This window comes from Pseudozyma hubeiensis (genome assembly GCF_000403515.1).
Source record: "Pseudozyma hubeiensis SY62 DNA, scaffold: PHS48, whole genome shotgun sequence".
NCBI classification, from domain to species: Eukaryota; Fungi; Basidiomycota; class Ustilaginomycetes; order Ustilaginales; family Ustilaginaceae; genus Pseudozyma; species Pseudozyma hubeiensis.
The window spans coordinates 35,860-55,500 of record NW_012133830.1 but is presented as its reverse complement, the minus strand read 5'-3'; the positions used below and the strand labels follow the sequence as shown (position 1 = coordinate 55,500).

Here is a 19,641-nt window from a genome sequence, read left to right as displayed (position 1 = left end):
TGATGCCAAAAAATCGCGCGTTCTTACCACAGCATACAGACAGCCAAGCTGCGCTGTCCTGCGGCCCTGTGGACGCGAGAAACGGGGTCCAAGGTGGCGGGGGCCGCGAGCGTTGGCGATAGTGCGCATGAGATTTCGCCGGCGGAGAATGCTTACTTTCACCGAAGTCGGCTCTTCCGTCCACCTTACCACTGAACCACCTTGGACAGAGGCATCACGAACTCAGGCTTCCAACCAACCATCGTCACACACACGCGCATAATTCCAAACCGACGCTTCGTCGGGGAAAGATCAAGTTGGCCCCTACCTCAGTTCTCTGTCGGACCAGCTCCTATTGTCGAGTCATCGCACGCAGTTGCATCTGTCCCGCCTCTCCGTTGACCGCATACACATCGCAAGCTACGTGCTCGACGAGGCAAGGCCGTATAGCGTCGCCTTGCCCATCCTGGACTTCTCCGCGTCCCCACATATTGGCCGTCAAGAAGTTTCAAGCTCACCACTCGCCGCTGGAAGATAGTGGGCCGCCATCATGTCCGCCTCTACCGCTACCTCACAGAAGAAGGGCCCCACAATAGACGCCCTCACCGCCGAACTCCACTCCACCAGCATCAGCCCCTCTCACTCTCATGCATTTGATCCTCGCTCAATATCGCCGGCCGAGCTCAAGAAGCTTCTTTTAGAGCCGATCGACGAAAGCAGCTCCTCATTACCGGCGTCCTTGCCCTCACAGCCGCCACCAACACTGGACGCATTGGCGACTGCTGATGCGACTGCCAAGGATGCCGGTGCTACAAATCTCGCTTCTGCGCCTCAGGCCCAAGGTCTAGTCAAGTACATTGCCGATCGAGTTGCTTACGAGGGGGGCGAGTTCGTACTGCGCATCGGCGCACCCGGTCCGGGCGAGAGCGAAACTGACACCGTCTCGTTTACCGACGACGAGCTGTCAATAGCCGTCTCCAACGTCGTCAAGGCTTCCAGCTTATCCGACGCCGACGCCACTGTGCTGCACCAGCAGCCTGCAGCCGACGGTCACAGCAAATCCGCACACGTTCTCATCCGCAGAATACCCGCAGGTGCCGAGGAGCTGGTCGAGCTGCGCATCGCCGTCATCGGCAACGTCGATGCGGGCAAGTCCACCATGCTCGGCGTGCTCACCAAGGGCGGCCTCGACGATGGAAGAGGCAAAGCGCGCGTCAACCTGTTTCGCCACAAGCACGAGGTCGAGTCCGGTCGAACGTCGTCGGTGGGAATGGAGATCATGGGATTCGACTCCAAGGGTCGACCGGTGCACAATGTGGCTGGACCTGGCCAGGAGCCTGGGCGCAAGATGTCGTGGGAGGAGGTGTGCGCCAAGTCGAGCAAGGTCATTTCGTTCATCGATTTGGCAGGACACGAACGCTACCTTAAGACTACGGTGTTTGGTATGACTGGATGTCTGCCCGATTTCGTCATGCTCATGGTGGGTGCTAATGCTGGTCTGATCGGTATGTCCAAGGAGCATCTGGGCATTGCGTTGGCGTTGTCGGTACCTGTGGTGGTGTGCATCACCAAAATCGACATGACACCAGCACACGTGCTCGAAACGACGCTGAAACAGCTCACCAAGATTCTCAAGTCTCCCGGATGTCGCAAGACGCCCGTCTTCATCAACGACATGGGCCAAGTGGTCGAATCGGCCCTCCGGCTGGAAACCGAACGCATTTGTCCCATCTTCCAAATCTCCAACGTCACCGGTCTCAATCTCGACCTCCTGCGCAGCTTCCTCAACATCCTACCGCAAGCGAGCGCCGCCAAGTTCCAAGTGGATCAGCCGTTCGAGTTTCAGATCAGCGACATCTTCTCGGTCCCCTTTGTGGGCACCGTCGTTTCGGGCGTCGTGCTCGCCGGAAGCTGCAAGGTGGGCGATTCGGCGTTGCTCGGTCCGGACAGCTTGGGTCAGTTCGTCACCACCTCAATCCGCAGTATTCAGCGCAAACGCGTTAATGTCGACGGCGGAACGGCAGGACAGAGCGTGTCGTTCGCGCTCAAGAAGATCCGCCGCAATCAGGTGCGTAAGGGCATGGTCATGGTCGCACGCACCGAGACCGCGCCCAAGAGTCACATGGAATTCGACGCCGAGATCCTGTGCTTGTACCACTCGACGACATTGTCCGTGGGAAGCTGCATGGTTCTGCACGCCGCATCGATCCGTCAGACGGTGCGGATCGTCGGGATTGCGAAGCTGGATGGCAAGCCGACGATCGGGATGGGGGTCGGTGGAGAAGGACATGGGGGGAAGCCGGTGGTAAGGACGGGTGATCGTGCCAAGCTGAGGCTGCAGTTCATCAGGTATCCGGAGTACGTCAAGCCCGGCATGAAGTTGATCACGAGGGAGGGCAAGACGAAGCTGATCGGTGTGGTTAGGGCGGTGGGTCAGACGGGCCCGTTGGATGGAGCTGCTGTCGGTGCTGCTCCAGCTATGACAGGTTCCGCTGGACAGAACGTTCCTGCGGCTGCGCATGCGGGAAGCGCCTATCCTGCTCCTGCGCTCGGCGTCAAGTAGGCGCCAATTGCCAAATAGCACTCTATGCTGACCTTTCGCGTCCTGGCAGAAGCTTCGAGCCGAGCACAAATTCGAGCATTTCAATATCCCTCATCCTAGTCGTGAGTGTGAATGGCCTTCTACTGAGCATCTCCTGATGTCGGACAAGTGAGAGGTGAATTACATAAGCAGGTCAAATCGCTGTGCGTAGTCCAGGGTCTCTCTAAATTTTGTCAAAACTGGGAAATTTCGTGGAGCAGCAACTCCAAAAAATCCAGAGTAAGGTTTCTTCTTGAAAGGATCCTTTTGAAGCTCTCTCTCTGCTCGAACATCATCCCCATCTCTCTACGCAGCCATAACTCGATCAAGATGGCAGCGGCATCGACCTCCAAAGCCGCTTCTGGGTCCAAGCGCAAAGCCACTCCTTCAGCATCGACCGCCACGAAGACAAAGAAAACCAAATCGTCCACCGTCTCGACCAACGCCGCCGAAGATGCATCGATACCCCTCGGACGAGCACTAGCCTCGACCGAAAAACGCACCCGCGACTCGGCCATCCGTTCGCTCCACACCTACCTCTCCACCAACGGTGCTCACACCATCCCACCGCTCGAACTGCAGAAGCTTTGGAAAGGTCTATTCTACTGTTTCTGGATGAGCGATAAACCGCTGATCCAACAACGACTCGCCAACGATCTGTCGCAACTAGTGCTCGTTCACCCTGCTGATGAAGAGGCGGACAGGCTAGTCGCGGGGATGAAGTTCTTGGAAGGGTTCTGGGACGTCATGGTGGGGGAGTGGAGTGGATTGGATAAACACAGGATCGATAAGTTCTATCTGCTGGTGAGGAGGTTCGTTGCAGCCGGGTTCAGGTTGTTGGCGGAAGAAGGGTGGAAGGCGGAAGGGGTGAAGGAGTTGAGCAGGATTCTGGGGAAGTTCGAAGGAGGAGTGCTGAGTACCAACGATCCCAAAGTGCCGGATAGTCTGACGTATCATTTGTCGGATATCTACCTGGACGAACTGGAGAAGGTGTTGGAGCAACATGCGGAGGAAGCCGAAGGAGAAGACGGCGAGGATGGTGGGGAGGAGGAGCAAGATCTGCCGCTGGTGCCGACGTTGGAGCTGCTGACGCCGTTCGTCGATGCGTTGGCAACGGCAAAGAGCAAGGCTATGTACGAGAGGATCTGGAGCAACGTATTCGAGCCTCTCTTGGAAGACACTCTGAGGGCCTCTGCTAAGGACGAAGATATTTCTCTGGATGCGATCGACTCCGACGACGAAGAGCAAGACGAGCAAACTCCAGAAGATGCAGAATCGGAAGACGAGCAAGCAGCAGACGAGACCGCGAACGGAACCGAATTCCACTCGTTCGCCGACGAATCCACCCTCACCACTGCCAACGATGACGAATCCGAACCTTCCATCCCGGACTCTTCCGACGATGAACCGGAAGACGACGTGCGATTCCCCCTCCTCCTCGCCCTCTCCGCCGTACCCATCCCCAAAACCAAAGAGGATGTCGAGGAGGAAGATCTGGACGAGGCAGATATCGACGTGGCTCTGGTGTTGAGGAAGGCCATCTTTCAAGCACTGTTCACGGCAGCCTCGAGGAAGGATGCTACAGAGGCGAGGAGGAGGTTGTTGTACCAGCTGTGGCGTGATGAACAGGATCGGATCAATGATGTTGAAGACGAGGATGACAACGAAGATGATGAAGATGAAAATGACGAAGATGACGAGGACGAGGAGGAGGACGAGGAAGAATAGAAAGACTCACAGCTTCGCACACCAAAACTCGACGCACATCTGTTCAACCCTGCAATGCACACGATCATCCTTTCGAAACTGCACAAACATATGGCTCTAGGTCACACCAGGCTGAATTTCCCAAAGACGACCAAACTCACTGACAACCTGCAGCCCGCCAACGCTCACTTCCAATTGGCACTGAGAGCGTGTTCCACGAACCACTCCTTTCCCTTCTCCTCATAATCTTGCTTGGTGATCGCGCTCTTCCTGAACTCCTCTTCCCTGACACTCCACTTTGCCGCGCCCTTCCACGCATCGAACCTCCTGTCCTTTGCGCCCGTCACCTTGACCAACACGTTGCTCGGTTGAATCGCTCGGATGCTCGAGTACAGTCTCTGCTCGAAACCCTTGTACCCCGTATGTCGCCCCGTGCAGAAGATGTTCTGCAACATCCTCGCCCTCACCTCGGCGTCAAACGAGTGCACGACGTGGGAGCAGATCTCGTCCAGTCCGGCTTGATCCAGCCCTGCGATCGACGGTTGCCACAGCACCTCCGGGACACGGACTCGTTCGACGTTGAGGTGCAGCTGGTGTTGGCGTTTGATGGATTCCGGATCGGTGTCTGGCTTGTTCGCGTCAGACTCGTCTTTGAGCGAGAGCGCGGGGTCGGTGGGTGCGATGGAGGATTCTTCGCCTCCACCGGGTCCGTTGAAGAATGTCAGTGTGAGACGATTCTTGCGTGCGAGACGGGCTGCATACGTGTCGTCGGGACCGAAGGTGGGATCGAGCGTCAGAAGACGCGTTTCGATGGCCGAGAGGTTGTTGTAGGCATCCTCTTCTTCCTCCGAGTCGTCGGCGTTTTGGATCTCGCGATAGATCGCCCAGTCGTCGTCGTTGGCTCCGAAGGTATCCTCGTCTCCCCCCTTCTTGCGCTTGCGTCCACCGGTCGGCGTGGCACTTCCGCTGGTGGGTGCATCTGACGCCAGAGCGGTGATGTTCTTCATCCTCTGCTGCGCAGCCAGCGACTTCCTGTCCGACAGCATTTCCTTCATCCTCTTCCTCTCCTTGATGCGGTTGATCGCATCGTCGTAGTCCTTCCTCATCTTGGACGACCAAGCTCTTGGGTTGTTGACACGCTCATCTTCGTCGCGCTTGAGCGCTTCCTCTTCCAACCTCTTCTCCTCTGCCTTCTCCGCTTTCGCCCGCAACCTCGCATCGTAACCTGCCTTCATGAGTCGCTGCTTCCGTTTCTCCTTGATGCCTTCCTCGTCCAGATCTGCGTCGGGCACATCGACGAGTGGGAAAGTTGGCTCTTCCTGCTTCTCATCCTCGATGTACTCTTCACCCAGCTCTTTGGCGCGGAACCTCTTGAGTGCACCCTCGATCTTGTTGATCATCTTGTCGAGCGCCTGCTCGTTGTCAAATCCGTCGTTTTCGAGTCGTTTGAGGTATTCGGCTTTGCGTTCCTTGCCCTTGAACTCCTTGAGCTGCTGGTAGTATTTCAGGTCGTTCTCCTTTTGCATCATCTTTTCGAGACGCATCTTACGTGTCTGCTCACGAAGTCGATCGCCAGCTGCTTTGCGACGTTCGGCCTGTGCGCGAAGTTCGTCTTCGGACTTCTGCTCCGGTAGCGCGTCTTGGTAAGGGAACTGGACGATGACGTCGGAGCGCTCCATGGGCGTCCATGCGGATGGTGCGTACGACTTGTGGGATGCTGGCATCATTGCCATGCCCTTGATGTCGGAGGCGTAGTCTTCCGAGACGTAGCAGAGCTCCTCGAGCATGTTTTGCGCTTGCCATGGTGTGACGCGTGTTGGGAAGCCGGGATACTTGAGCTGTATCAATCGCAGTAGGAGATCCGAAGCTTGTGCACCGCCCCATGCGAGACGCTTCGAGTTGGTGAGGATTCCCTTGCCGGCGACTGTAGGGATGACAACAGTGCTTGAACGGCCTGACGACACGACAAGCGCATCTTGACCGACATCATTCTGATAAGCCGAAAAGAGGCAGTCGACACCATAGTTGACCGAAGGCACTTGATACGCTTCGAACATGAGCTCGTTCATGATGCCTCTGCTGTACGCTGGGTTGCAGAGCGTTTCTGTCATGCAAACCGGGTGCTGGACTCTGTCCGTGTCGATGCCTAGGTTGGAGAAAGTGTAGTCGAGTACGATCTCCATGGCATCCCAGCCGGTGACGACGTCAGTGTCAAAGGGACTGCGGATGGAGCTACGGGAGAGGCCGTCGGCGTAGACATCGTTTCCGACCAAGAGCATGGTGTAGCTCTTTTTGCGATCGCGGACCTTGGAGATGAGGTTGTCGTACGCGACGAACGGTTGCTGTGAGTAGGAGGAGGGATTTGCAGCGTCGGAGAGGGCGAAGCCTGCGCGAAGCTCGCTTGAGCCATTGTCGATGACGATGGGGCAGTCAGAGTTCCAGTAGGTGGAAGAACGGTAGGCGAGCTTTGGGACTGGTTTGGGTTTGGGAAAGTCAGCAGCTATGTGGATGGGTACGTGGTCCAGAGGCTGGTATGGCTTCGAAGACGAGGATGCCGCGGTGCCGTTCGAGGACTGCGGCATGCGGCTGTCGTTGACAGCGACGGGCGCCATGATGGCGAAGCACAAGGCGTGCCTTCGCTTTCAAGCCAGGTTGACGAGGTGTCTGTTTGGGAGCTGTGCACGAGGCAATCAGCGTGGCGACCACGGTTGGACTAGCGGGCGCGATTGTTGCCGTCGGATGCGTGCGATGGGTCGGAGGCGATGATCGTGGCAAGGAAGTGGACGATGACCAATACGAGCCGCTCAGACCACGAGCGAAAAACGAGAAGCTCAACACCAAGCGAAGGTCGGAAATTCCGAAACCCGTATCGGGTGGTTACGACTCAACCCTGCATACTGGAAATAGAGCCGCGTCGTAGCGCAAACGTTACGGGGCTCAGCAGGATGGTTGATTCACAGGCGTCTTGCACACTGGTGGCACTTACTGAGGGTCTGTATTGGGTATCATTGCAAGTTGCACATGGGTAGCGCGCTCAAGGCTTGCTAGCAGAAGTAGGCGACGGCACGCTGGCAGCGCCAGCAGCTGCCGCTCTCAACTCTGGCGGCGCCGATCCCTCTTTCCTCTTTCGCACCTCCTCCAGCCAGATAGTCCCCTCGTTCATCTTGTCTGCCTCTTCGTTCATGCGATCCAGCCAGCGTTGCAGCAGGCTGGCATTGTCTTTCTTCAGATCCTCATTCCTCGCTTCGATCTGACTCAGCTCGAGACTCAGCGTCGCCAGCTCATCCTGCAGGATCTGGATCCCTCTATCCTTCTCTCCCACGGCGTGGCTGAGATCATCTGCTTGTCGTCTGAGCTTTTCGTGGTCGAGCTGAAGTTTGGCCAGCGTTTCTGTCTGTCGTCTTGCTTCTTCCTCCTTGTCGCGGTGCGACTCGCTCATGAGCAGCAGACGTTGTGCGTTCTGCCCTTGATTCTTGTACAGGAGTGCAACTTCGTCGCGGAGCGTGGAGAGCTGCTGTTCGAGCGAGGTGATGTATGCGAGCTGTACGGGATTTACTGCGGCGCTCGAGGCAGGCGAATCGGCCGCAGACGTTGAGGCGCCAACAGTCGATGCCGATGGCGCAGCAGCAGCGGCGTTCAAAAGAGCACGATTGCGCTGCTTGAGCAGACGTGTTTGATCCGCAAGCTTTCGATCTGCGAGATATGATCAAGGGCAACGGTTGCTTTCATCAGCATACTTGCTATCCGTGTTCAGTTGCCAATTCGGCATACTCACAGTGTAGGCAGACGGCATCGTACTGCTTTTCGAGAGCATCGCGTTCTTGCAGCCGCAGGAAGATGGCTTGATTCCAATTCGCAGCTGTTGTTGTCTGCATGATCACCGTGAAGGTTGCAGTCGCTCAGCTTGGTAGCAGAAGGAAGATAGCAACAGGTGAGAAAGGAAGGGTTTTGTAAGCGGAGTCGAGGTGGTCGATGATCACAATCGTGATTGCTGCTAGAACAGTTCAGGGTCCATTAGTTATGGGAAAAGCTGGTGATTGTCAGACTTCCTTTGCTACCCAATACGAAAAATAATTGCGCCTGTCATGACGCAAGGCGAAAGGATGTGAGGATGTCTCTCCCTTCGAGCTGTGCTGCAGCCTAAAATTGAAGGATCGACAAAAGGAACAAAGCGATGCATCTCCCAAGTGCAACCGCGCCCCTGTGCGGCGTTCCTTTGACGAAATTTCAAAATACATACGCTTTGCACGCACCGACATTCTTTGGGTAGCGAGAGCGGTCTGGCGCCTGCTAAGACCAAGGATCCCGTTCCAGGCGCGCTCAGCACTCCACATTTCTGGTAAATGCGATTGTGCGAGATACTGGCTGTGCTGTTGCAAGATAGTTTGTGATTTTAACCGTGCAGGTCAGTTCGGTCGTGCGAGGTCCGGGCCAGCTGACCAGCTATCTTGTGTGTTGATCTCGACCGATCGACTGGATCGCATTACGGTTATCGTCATTACCGTCACCATCCTCATCCTTCTATTTGATCGCAACGGCCAGGAACACTTCTCGATTCGTCCGCTGCGTAACTCTACGATCCGACGTTGGAGTCCAACAAAAACTTTGCCTGACGTAGCACACGACTCGTTTGGTCGCAAGACGCACCGACCCCCAGCAACCATGGCTTCTCGCAAGAAAGTGCTCCTCAAAGTCATCATCCTCGGAGACTCAGGTGTCGGCAAGACATCGTTGATGAACCAATGTAAGCATATATTTCTCCGGCATTCGTCTCGCCACAGACTCTATTCAGTAAGCTGACCTTTGAAGAGTTCAATTCTGCAACAGATGTCAACAAGCGCTTCTCATCCGCGTACAAAGCCACCATCGGTGCCGACTTCCTCACACGCGAAGTCATGGTAGACGATCGTCTCGTCACCATGCAGCTGTGGGATACCGCTGGTCAGGAACGATTCCAATCGCTCGGTGTTGCCTTCTACCGCGGTGCTGACTGCTGCTGTCTCTGCTACGACGTCAACAACGCAAAGTCGTTCGAAACCCTCGATTCGTGGCGTGACGAGTTCCTCATCCAAGCTGCACCACACGATCCCGAAAACTTCCCCTTCGTCGTGCTCGGAAACAAGATCGACGTCGAGGAGAGCAAACGCATGGTCTCGCAGAAACGCGCCATGACCTGGTGCCAGAGCAAGGGCAACATTCCTTACTTTGAGACTAGTGCGAAGGAGGCCATCAACGTAGAGCAGGCTTTCCAGACCATTGCGCGCGCTGCGCTGCAGCAGGAGGCAGAGGCTGAGTTGTACGCTGATTATCCCGATCCGATCAGAATCGATCAGGATAACCAGCAGAGCGGTTGCAACTGCTGATACCGCCATCACGTGGTCTCCCAGGTCGCGACACCCCCTCGTCAACTTGTTCTTATTGATACCTGCTCTTCAACTCATGTGCCTATTCTGATCATGATAATCTTGGACTGCGTCACCTATAAAAGGCGAACTTGTGACAGATGTGGATGCTTCGTCAAAGCTGGATTGCGTGTGCTAGTGTTACAGATGGCTTGGCGGTGGAGATCATGTCTTGAGCCGCGAGCGTTTGCGGTGCGACTCGCGATCGTCATGTCTGCTGGTGCTAGTGTGATCGTCGAGGTCTCGACGTTTGTGCTTGTCGTGGCTGTCGGAGGAGCGGTGGCGTGAGGAGTTGGAGCGATGATCGCGGTCTCTATGGCTTGAGCGGTGATGGTGATGATCGTCTTGTCTGTCGGAGTCGCGGCGATGGGTGCGTTCTTTCCGATCGTCGCGGGAGTGACGGTGGCTTCGACTGGTGTCGTCGTCTCTACGGTGCGAGGATGAAGGAGTGTGGGTTGAGCTGCGATGTTTGTGATCTCGATGCGAGCGGTCGTCGTTAGGGGATCGATGCCGCGGTTCCCGTGAAGAGGAAGCGCCTGCGTCGTATCTGCTCGATCCTCGCCGTGGTGGGCTTCTACTTCTTTGTCGCTGTGAGTCTTCGGCTTCGCGTCGTTCGACTGTATCGTCAGCGCGCTCGCTTCCCCATCTTCGAGATCCCTCACTCGCTAAAGCGCTACTGTTCGCACCACTTCCACCCTCCCCCTTCCCATCAACCTCTGGACAGTCCTTCTTCAAATGAGGACCACCACACCTGAAACACCCGCTCTCACTCCCCAGCCGCTCCACCTGCATCCTGCCTTTGCTCGTATCCTCATTCGCCAGATGAGTCCACTTGCTCCTTCCCTTCACCCCGTATCCCCTCACCTGCATCATCTTTGGCAATTTGCTGACATCTACATCCTTGGTCGTCTTTTCGCTATAGTCCCTCTTCAAGATATCCATATCCTGGAAGAAGGACCCCTTGTGGTAGTACTTTTGCAAAAACGCAGGGTTGCCCCTCTGCTCCTTCTTCTCGGCCCGCGATTGAGCTGCCCTCTCCCGACCCAGTCGTTCCTTCTCTGCTTCGGGGAGAGATTTGAAGGCGTCGGTCTCTTGCTGCTCGCGTTGCTTTGCAAGGACGGCTTCGTGATCGCGACGTAGACGGGCGAGCTCGCGTTGGCGCCATGCTTGGAATTCGGCTTCTGGGTCGAGTCCGTCTGTGTCGTCGAAGTCGATGATGTGCGATTCTTGGTATTCCTTTTCGGCGAGTTGACGTTTGATGGTTGCTTCGGCGAGGTCGTGCGCTTCTTTACGGCGTTGGGCGGCCAGCGCTTCGGCCTTGGCTTCTAGGTCGTCAGCGGGCTGCTGCTGATCTGCTGACGTTGTGGTTGAGATGGTGGTGCGAGCGCTTTTGGGCACGAAGATCGGCTTGAGCAATGGTGCCGGTGTGGATTCATCTTCGTCGGTCTCTTCTTCAGAGTCGGTCTCGTACTCGGACGAGTCGGTCGCTTCCGGCTGTTGCTGTGGTGCGGATGCAGGAGCGCCGGGTTTGCGAAATACGGGTCTATCTGATTCTTCGTCCTGATCTGTGTCCGTCTCGTACTCGGACGAGTCCTGCTCCCCGTCGTCTGCTGCTGTTATCGAAGCGGGATTCAACCGCAGGTCGAGCTTCTTACTGTCGTTGATGACAATTCCTGCTGTCCGCCTCTGCTGCGCTGAGCCTAAAGAAAGATCCGCGATGTTGATTGCGCTTGCGTTGCGGGTATCAGGCTGCTCGTCCTCGCGATCTGACGCATCCGAGTCCGAGTACTCATCGAGTGCTGCTCCAGCACCAGATGGTGCTTTGCCCGGTCGATACCTCGCTGCTGGCCTGGCCACTCTGGACGCTACCTTGGGAGGGGGCGGCGGCGCCATATCGATAGATTCCCCGGGCAGCCCTTATGTGACTGCGCCGCAGATGTCTTGCAGTGATGGTTTTGGTCGGTAGTTGCTCGGAGCCAAGAGTGTTGGTGTTTCGCAGAATGCTCAGCAACGGAAGTCGGAAGACATTTCAAAGACAACTCCACTTTCACTTGCCTCCTTTTTTCGGAAACAGGCTGTCGAAATGGAGAGATGTAACAAAACGAAGAAACTACGCCGACTGGCAAACGGCACGACCCCTCCTCAGCTGTTCAGAGACGTTCCTTTTCTGTCAGGCTTTCATTTTGCGACAACGAGTCTCAGCGGTATCCGATAAGCGAGTTCAGGTAACCCCTCGAGGCAATCAGACCGCGGTCGCAAGGCAGAAGTCGGGCTGACTTGGCGGTAAAGTGTTGGATAAGCTCTTCGATATTCGATTCTGTCGCCGCTTGTAGACCAGCTGCAATGGCTGTCGTACCACAAGATAGTATCAGACACGCTGCCATCGAAGCGCTTGTTGTGGTTTCGCATCCATGACAGCCATACAGTACACCCACGACTCGAGCATCGAGCGGCGAGGCAGCTAACAGCGCAAGTGGCTTTCTAGGTTTCAGAGGTTCAACCACCGCCGAGCGGGATGTCGTCGAATACTGGCGTGTGGCAGAACACTCGAGGACCAAAAAAGACCGAAAATGGTCGGAGGCTGGACTTTTGTCTCACGTCAAACGCCGCTTGCGCCCACAACAACGTGCTGCGACGTTGGCTGGATTGGTGCCCATACTGCATTCGGCAGATGCGGAAGGAAAATCAGCGGCGGCTAACTTGGACACTCTACTACTTCGCTCCTTGCGGTTCCTTGCCTGCTCTCGACTTGATGTCCTTCGAGATTGTACGATCGGATCTATCCTCACGGAGAGCTTCAGCTGAGCGCTGAAGTATACAGCGCGAGGAACAGATGCATTTCGATCGACCACAGAGATCACCGAAGCCAAGTTGAGAGCGAGTGGGGGAAAAGAGACGTCGCCTTGGTCCGACAATGAGGACGGTGCCTGTTGCTTACGTCTGTCTGTACAGTGCCCAGTCGAGGCCTTCAACATTGCTAGCCGCTAGGCGAGACATCCTCCGACGCCGTGTTCTTGACCAAACCTCTCTCTCCACTTGCTGTTCCACCGTACTCCATCTCACCTCCCCTCATTGCCGATTGCTGACTGGCGTTCCGTATCTTTGTGCCTAAGCGTTCCGGCGCGCCAGACAATGTTTCAGCCCTTCCACGAGTACTGTAGCCTCGTCCGCCTTCGATGTCAGTGCACCGCTCCCGCTGAAACACTCTTGCATTGCACTGCTGTACAAGCCTTGCGCCGCTGAGAGTGCAGTGACACGGTATCACAGCTTACAACAATAGGCGCTGTGCTTGCCCCTCCATGCGATCCTGCCAGACTACAAGAAGTAGGGTGGGCAAGTGTGTTTCTCGCTCACGTCGAACATCGTCTCCACTCGTCCACCACACCATCACCCCTTCGTCCTCCATCCCCCCTTCTCCCTTAGATTGTAAGGACGGCGTCCGTTCTGGGAGGCTGGTATCCTCCATCTGGAAATTGTAGGCTCGTAACCGGCAAAGCGTTGGGATCACCGTTGCAATCAAGAATTTCTCACTTTCGCGCAGACAAAAATCATCCTCACTTTGCTACCAGCGTTCACGACAACATGGCGAACCTGGCTTCCCACATGACTCCGCGGATGGACGACGCGCCCGCCTTCACCTACCGCACCGGACAGGCGGAGGAGCACGAGGAGCCCGCAATCGAGGAAGTATCCGGCGTCTCGACCAAGATCTACCACTACCTCGGCGTCGACACACCCTTCGATCCACAGCACCGCCTCGTCACATCCTACATCCTCCCCGTCCCGGCGCTGGCGCTGTTCCGCGTCGTTGTAGCCATCTACATGCTCGTCACAGCCTTCTCCACCGCAGTCGTCGAAGGTATCGGCACCATCACCTACTTCACCAGTCTTAGCTTTTGGGGTGATACGACGTATTTCCTCATGTCGGCGATACACACGTGCACGTTTTGGTTTGCGCTCAGTCGGTGGAAGAAGGCGAGCCGCGAGCAGGGTAGCAGTCGCATCGAGATGGTCGAGAAGGCTTTTCCCCATAACGGTGTGGGTCGGATCGAGATCGCTCGCCACAAGGCTGGAATCGACGCCTTTGGTACGCAGCTTCACGAAGACATCGAGAGCGAGCTGGCGTATGGCAAAGATTCCGAGTTCGAGATTGGTTCTCGCTACCCCCGGTCTCTGCTGAGCCGCAAGTTTTCGCGTCCGTTGCAGGTGTGCCACACTCTGCTGGTGTCGACCGTGTCGTCGTTCCCGCTGGTGGTCCTGGTCATCTTCTGGTCGCTCCTCGCAGGCCCGGCGCCGCTCGGAGATCCATACTCTGCTTTCGCCAACATCGGCAAGCACACGCTCAACTACGTACTCACCATGATCGATCTCGTCATCCTCTCGCGAACACCTCTGCGTCCATGGTGGCACCTCGTTCCCGTCATGGCCTTCCTCGCTCTCTACATCGGCATCGTCAGTATCACCTACAACCGATACCATGTGTGGGTGTATGGTTTCTTCAACGTCCAACAGTTCGGATTGCCCCTCGTGGTATGCTTTACGCTGCTGCTCGCATGTTTTGCCGTGGCATCGTTTTGCCTTACGCAGGGGTTGATGTTGCTGCGCGAGTACGTGGCTGCCAAGGTGCAGAGTAGCGGTCAGTGGGGGAGTGCGAAGGCTGTGGGTGTACCTGATGATGCCTGCATCCCGACCTTGAGGGGACCCGGACCGCTGGGTGGAGGCGGAAGACGCACCAAACCAGGTCACGATGTCATTCATCTGCGCGGAAGATTCCCCTCGAACGCGCTCAACACCAGGAGGTCGAGTGGCATCATCGTCGACGACATCCACATCCAGGCTCTGTCCGGCTTGGGCTCGGAACAGAACGTCGATGATGCAGCGGTCAAGTTCGGCTCGAACCGTGCGCAGCGTCCCTCGATCCGATTCGCAGACGAATCCCCGATGGAGGAGTACAGATCGCCGAGCAGGTCGGATCTTCCGAACCCGGATGCTTCGTCCAGCCAAGCTCAGCTCTTCCGTCCCATAGGGTGGTAGATGCCACGTTTGAGGCAAGCTACATGGTGACCAGGGTTTGTCGTGACCGTTTGGAGATTCGTTTGTTAATACATGCATGCAATATGATACCATAAATTTCACATAAGTTACGACCATTTGTGCTGCCTCACTCTTGCAGACAACCCCAGTGCGCCTTGAATCAGGTCAGCAGAGCCAACTTTTCCATCTCTGAGCAGTGCCCCTTCAGAGTGACCTCAAATACCCATCGAGCGCATCGAATACCAACGGCTTCTGCTTCCATCCTCCTCCCACCAACTCATCCCTATACACCGTCAGCCCCACCTCATCCCCCACTCTTCCCAACGTAGCATCCAACCTATCCTCCCTATCCAACTCTCCACTCCCCAAGCCATCTTCGCTCTTGACCCTCACTCCCTCCTGCAGTGCAACCCTTTTCTTCTCAAACGCATCTACCAAAACCTCCTCCACCACCTGTCGCATCACCTTCCGCCACGGCGGGATCTTGCCCAACCTCGTAGGCGCGGCCTCCGCCGCATGCGTCCACATCAGCAGCAGCGACGTCTTTGCCGATCTCCTCGTCGTCGACCATTCCAGCGAAGAATTCGTATCGTTCGAGACCGCGAGTTGGTGTAGGTGGAGCGAGAGGATAAGTGAAGCGTCGATCTTGACCAGCGTGATGAGGGGCGAGAAGATGGATAGATCTATGTCGGACGTAGCGAGGATTCGCTGTACTTGTAGGAGTGCTTCTCGAGCCGAAGTGATCAGCGTATCCAACGCCAACTTGGACGATGGAGAGTATTGCAGCTGGGAAAAGTATGGTCGGAGCAGTCGGATGCGTACCCAGTGATGTATCACCAGCGCAAAGTGATGCAACATCGATCGACCTTCACCCACCGGTTCTCGCATCTTTCCAAGGTGCTCTTCTGCAATTCCATTCCATTCCTCTACCACCCCAGCCAACGACGCATCTTGCCAGTGTGTCGATGGCGGATGTCTCAGCAAGAAGCGTGTGCTCTCCCCCAAGAAGCGGAAGAAATGAACGGAAACGCTGCTCAACCCCGCCCCAACCGGTAGAGCCACAACTTCGCCATCCGGCAAATGTGCCTCATCCACCAATCCCAATTCGGTTGTCCAACCACCATCGTCCAACCTCTCCGCCAGAGGATACGGTGGCGTGAGCAGCGAAAGATGCCACGTGATCGAGATCCAAAGTGTTCTCGCTGCTTCTCTGACCAGGTGCGTTCGATCCGGGATGTTGCTCTGCAAAAACTCCCTTCTGGTGATGTCGGGTTGGGAGAGGGAGGAAAGCAAAAGTCGTTCTTCGGCGATGGCGAAAGCTTCACCACCTTCGAACTGGGCTTTCCGCATGGCGGTCACTGCACCGGTCCGAATGGTCAACTCGTCCGATTCCGAACCGGACGTCCACCGTGAAGCGTCCGCTTGCGAGGTGGAGAGTTGATGCATGCTGATCGCCGTCGCCGACTGGTAGGCGGCTTGAAGGTGAAGCAGTGCGATTTTTGATCTTCCCCGTCTGATCTCGTAGAGGTAGAACAGGAATTCGGTGCAGACAGTGTTGAGGTTGGGTTCGTGCCGAAAGTTGCTCATGGCGAGCAATGCCTGGCAGGTGGCGTGCCATCGATCGGTCATCTCGGGAACTTGTTCTGCGGTCATGGCGATGCCTTCGCTGATGATCTCGTCGACCGAGATGCAGTCGATGGCGGACACCATGAGTTCGAAGAGGAGCGCGAGGAAGGTGAGATCGACCTCGGGCTCTTCTACTTGACCGGTTCTCCAATCCGAGATATCCCCACGGAGGTTGATGAGCTGTACACGGATGAGACGCCAACTGATGCCGAGCGGTGATTTCGTCTCGAAGGTGCGAAGACTGTCGAGCAGAACGTTGACTACGTGGTCGTTTGGCAGCAGACCAAGGATCAGTTTCGTACGCTCATGGGTTGGTTCGCATGCAAACGGAAACAAATTGCCGGCCAACAGAGACCCGACTGCATCGGCTGAACCTTTGGCGCCAGCGTCACCATTGGCACTCGCTGCCGCATTGCTCGCCAACAAGCTCCCCGCCAGACTCGGATCTCCCGCCGCGACGGCAGCGGCAGCGGCAGCAGCAGCGGCGCCATTTCCATTTAATTGATCCGCACCCAACAGTCCAGCTGCATCGTAGGCTGCAGCGAGCTCACCATTCGCACCAGCTTGACCGCGAAGCTGCATCTGCTGCGCAAGCCGGTCGAGTACAGCACGAGCATGCGAGCTCTGCAGAATGCCTGCGGCCGATGTCGCTGGTTGAGATGCAAGCTCGTACCCCTCCTTGGCGAGGTAGTCGGATCCCAAATAGTGCTGCAGGGTCTCGGCGTCGGCTTCGTCTTCGTATACGCAATGATCGGTGGGGAGGCGGCGACGTTGGCATGGCCCGCATTGAGGTCGACTCTTGTCGCACTTGACTTTGCGAGCTTTGCATTGGAGGCAGGTGTTGACCTTGCGTCGCTTGTTGGCCTGTTGATCGTCGTCAATCGGTCGTGGATGGTGGAGGGACGACATTGTGTCTCGGTCTCGCAGCGTGCGATGCCAGCTATCGCGCCTTGGTAGTCAAACTATCAACCCGTCTCTGTTCGCGATCACGTCACGGTTGCGTCGTCCACACCTCTCAAGCCTGTCTGCTGCTGTTCGACCGTAGGATCGCCTTTGATATTGCTGGTGCAAGCCAGGCCGTGGTCGCGACCCAGCCGCCGCGCTGCGGTGTTACGCCCGCGCGTTGACGGCGAGGACGCGATGGTGGAGGTTCGATGGAGGAAACCGGGTGGATGGATGGATCGCGCTCCGGTCCGGATGCTCCCACTTTGCCTGCGGTGGCTCGTTCGGCGTGTCCGGCGGCAGAGCGTGGTTGTGCGTGCTGCGAAATAGCGGATATTGCTGATGAGAGATATGAAGAATCGGCCGACGTTGCTCGGCCGGCGACGAACATGCTTTGAACTCCTCCCAAACGATGGTCAGTGGATGCAGTGTACTGCTGTACACAATCCCTTTTTTTTTTTGGCCGCAAAGGGAAGCGAGGCTCCATGTGGAGAGAATCGCAGACGCGACGCGATGAGGGTTCTGACAACCCTTTCTTTCGTGCGAGAACGGCGAAATGCTCGGGGACCTGGCGCCTTTGGCTTCGCCTCGTGCCATGATTCGCATCGCAATTCATGGATTGAGTGGATGGTTTACAGGACGACAGCAAGGCGGATTTGTGTTGCCGCCGTGTCGTCTCGATGTAAGCGAGGAAGATAAGGTGAGATGAGCATCGTCTCAATGCATCGAAGACCGAAGCAGCCAAGTGTCTCTGTTGGGTCGCATTCCCGAGCCCGGTGGGTTCACCGGCACTTTGATCCGATAAGAGCAACAGTAAATCCACCGTCAACATTGTGGATCCTGTTCGGATGAGGGACGAAAGCACTTTCGTGCGTACCGCATAATTTTCGAGATTCTGTTTCTGGGTGGTCTGCTCTGTACGAGCCATGAGCGGGCGTGAAGAGGGACGCTAACATCCTTGACCGCGGTTCTCAGACTTCGTTTTTGAAACGTTTATGTACACCCTGTACCACAGGACAGAGAGGGTAAAGCAGTGTGTACAACCCGATTGGTTGAAGTTGAGGGACTTGCACCCGAGGCGATTCGCGGCAACCGTGATTGGTTTGCATGCACCGGTCCAGCTTCTGAGTCGCTATTGTTTGGCAAAGTCGGTTTCAGACTCCGCGAAATAAAGCATAGGTGGGCAGCGAGCGCTGATACCGGTACCAATGTGCGGTGCTACACTCTATTGCTTCTAAGCGAAGGTGAGACCGGACACGAATTCGCCGAGCACTTGCATGGTCAGACCTCATGCCGCAGCCGCACGGCTCCGCTGCTCTGTCTCTCCTTGTCCGAACGGATCACTAAAAGTTAAAAGTAGCGTTCGAGACAAATGAAACAGGTTGTTGCAGCTCCGACGTGATGCTTTGACGAGTCGATCGCGAAAAGTCTGCGTTGACCGGTGCGTTGGGGGATTGCAGAAATGACCGAGCATGTGTGCTGTATCGGCTGCCGCAGCAGTCTTGCAGCAATTCGGCGTAGTGCGTGTTCGTCACACAGTTTCCTCGTGAAAAGTCAAGGAAGGATGCATCGAGCGAGATGGAGGAGCGTGCGGCAAAATGATGGGCACAGTGGACGGTATGATGATACCGCGGTGGACACTAGTGCCTTCTCGGCAATGATTCGACGTTCGAGCTCGTGCCTCGGGTGCGGGTGTACAGTATGTCAGTCTTGTTCCGCGTACACACCAACGGGCATGAATGGCCCGAACGTCGTCCTCGGTCGAGCCGAATGCTGCAAGGGAACAACAGAAATAAGGTTTCAAAGCGAAACACGAGATCATTTCGAGATGAGGAGCATGCTCAAAAGTTTGCTCACCTTCTCACGCAACCCTTTCAACACCCGTTCCTGTCGGTAATGAAGGGATTGGCATGAGCACAACCACCCCACCGCTTCGTACTGTAGCATTCTCTAGCCGGACGACCAGGCGAACAAATCGAGTCCATTTGACGTGGCCCCCGCCCTCTCTGTGCGCCACTACTCATCTCGAGCCAGTTGCAAAGTGTAGCTGGTGGCGGAAAGCGACGTCGGAACCCACGACGGGGCAAGATCTTTGTCGCGAACCATCTGCAAAAAGTCGAGGCGGCGATGACCGGCAGACGAGCCGTCGAGATGAGCTCTTTGGCCGCATCCAGCGCGGGCTGGACAGCGAGCAACCCGAGAACAATGCCATCCAACTCTATTGTCTTTCCGCACTATCCGATCGGCAGGCTCGCTCGACATGGTCGCATCCCGAATTTCCTTTTTGGCTTTTGTGCGTTTCGACGCATCGATGCATCGACGCGAGCTACCGACGCTTGACCGATCCACACCTTAAATTTTCGTTGGCAG

The 19,641-nt window shown here is 56.2% G+C and overlaps 10 protein-coding genes across 10 annotated transcripts in view; 5 read left to right on the top strand and 5 right to left on the bottom strand.

The window, feature by feature from the left end:
- Window positions 1-529: 529 nt before the first annotated feature.
- On the top strand, window positions 530-2,542 carry PHSY_005305 (probable translation elongation factor; the record flags this gene model as incomplete). Its single annotated transcript, XM_012335915.1, has 1 exon — window positions 530-2,542. The coding sequence occupies one exon, from the start codon at window positions 530-532 to the stop codon at window positions 2,540-2,542; it is 2,013 nt and encodes a 670-aa protein (XP_012191305.1).
- A 348-nt stretch (window positions 2,543-2,890) lies between these two features.
- On the top strand, window positions 2,891-4,288 carry PHSY_005304 (rRNA processing-related protein; the record flags this gene model as incomplete). The annotated part of the gene is made up of 1 exon (XM_012335914.1): window positions 2,891-4,288. One exon carries the CDS (start codon window positions 2,891-2,893, stop codon window positions 4,286-4,288), a length of 1,398 nt encoding a protein of 465 aa, XP_012191304.1.
- Window positions 4,289-4,452: 164 nt separating this feature from the next.
- PHSY_005303 (actin) lies at window positions 4,453-6,849 on the bottom strand (the record flags this gene model as incomplete). Its single annotated transcript, XM_012335913.1, has 1 exon — window positions 4,453-6,849. The coding sequence occupies one exon, from the start codon at window positions 6,847-6,849 to the stop codon at window positions 4,453-4,455; it is 2,397 nt and encodes a 798-aa protein (XP_012191303.1).
- Window positions 6,850-7,301: 452 nt separating this feature from the next.
- Window positions 7,302-8,142, bottom strand: PHSY_005302 (hypothetical protein; the record flags this gene model as incomplete). Its single annotated transcript, XM_012335912.1, has 2 exons — window positions 7,302-7,960; window positions 8,043-8,142. The coding sequence occupies 2 exons, from the start codon at window positions 8,140-8,142 to the stop codon at window positions 7,302-7,304; spliced, it is 759 nt and encodes a 252-aa protein (XP_012191302.1).
- A 97-nt stretch (window positions 8,143-8,239) lies between these two features.
- Window positions 8,240-9,630, top strand: PHSY_005301 (hypothetical protein; the record flags this gene model as incomplete). The annotated part of the gene is made up of 3 exons (XM_012335911.1): window positions 8,240-8,300; window positions 8,673-9,011; window positions 9,095-9,630. 3 exons carry the CDS (start codon window positions 8,240-8,242, stop codon window positions 9,628-9,630), a joined length of 936 nt encoding a protein of 311 aa, XP_012191301.1.
- Window positions 9,631-9,834: 204 nt separating this feature from the next.
- PHSY_005300 (hypothetical protein) lies at window positions 9,835-11,562 on the bottom strand (the record flags this gene model as incomplete). Its single annotated transcript, XM_012335910.1, has 1 exon — window positions 9,835-11,562. One exon carries the CDS (start codon window positions 11,560-11,562, stop codon window positions 9,835-9,837), a length of 1,728 nt encoding a protein of 575 aa, XP_012191300.1.
- A 701-nt stretch (window positions 11,563-12,263) lies between these two features.
- On the bottom strand, window positions 12,264-12,644 carry PHSY_005299 (hypothetical protein; the record flags this gene model as incomplete). The annotated part of the gene is made up of 1 exon (XM_012335909.1): window positions 12,264-12,644. One exon carries the CDS (start codon window positions 12,642-12,644, stop codon window positions 12,264-12,266), a length of 381 nt encoding a protein of 126 aa, XP_012191299.1.
- A 607-nt stretch (window positions 12,645-13,251) lies between these two features.
- On the top strand, window positions 13,252-14,703 carry PHSY_005298 (hypothetical protein; the record flags this gene model as incomplete). Its single annotated transcript, XM_012335908.1, has 1 exon — window positions 13,252-14,703. The coding sequence occupies one exon, from the start codon at window positions 13,252-13,254 to the stop codon at window positions 14,701-14,703; it is 1,452 nt and encodes a 483-aa protein (XP_012191298.1).
- Window positions 14,704-14,907: 204 nt separating this feature from the next.
- PHSY_005297 (hypothetical protein) lies at window positions 14,908-17,238 on the bottom strand (the record flags this gene model as incomplete). The annotated part of the gene is made up of 1 exon (XM_012335907.1): window positions 14,908-17,238. The coding sequence occupies one exon, from the start codon at window positions 17,236-17,238 to the stop codon at window positions 14,908-14,910; it is 2,331 nt and encodes a 776-aa protein (XP_012191297.1).
- Window positions 17,239-17,784: 546 nt separating this feature from the next.
- PHSY_005296 (paramyosin) overlaps window positions 17,785-19,641 on the top strand; it is a gene marked incomplete at both ends in the record, with an annotated part of 3,305 nt that continues 1,448 nt past the window's right edge. The window contains one exon of the mRNA XM_012335906.1: window positions 17,785-17,953. Within this exon, the coding sequence (XP_012191296.1) occupies window positions 17,785-17,953 (169 nt within the window). The remainder of the gene's footprint in view (window positions 17,954-19,641) is intronic.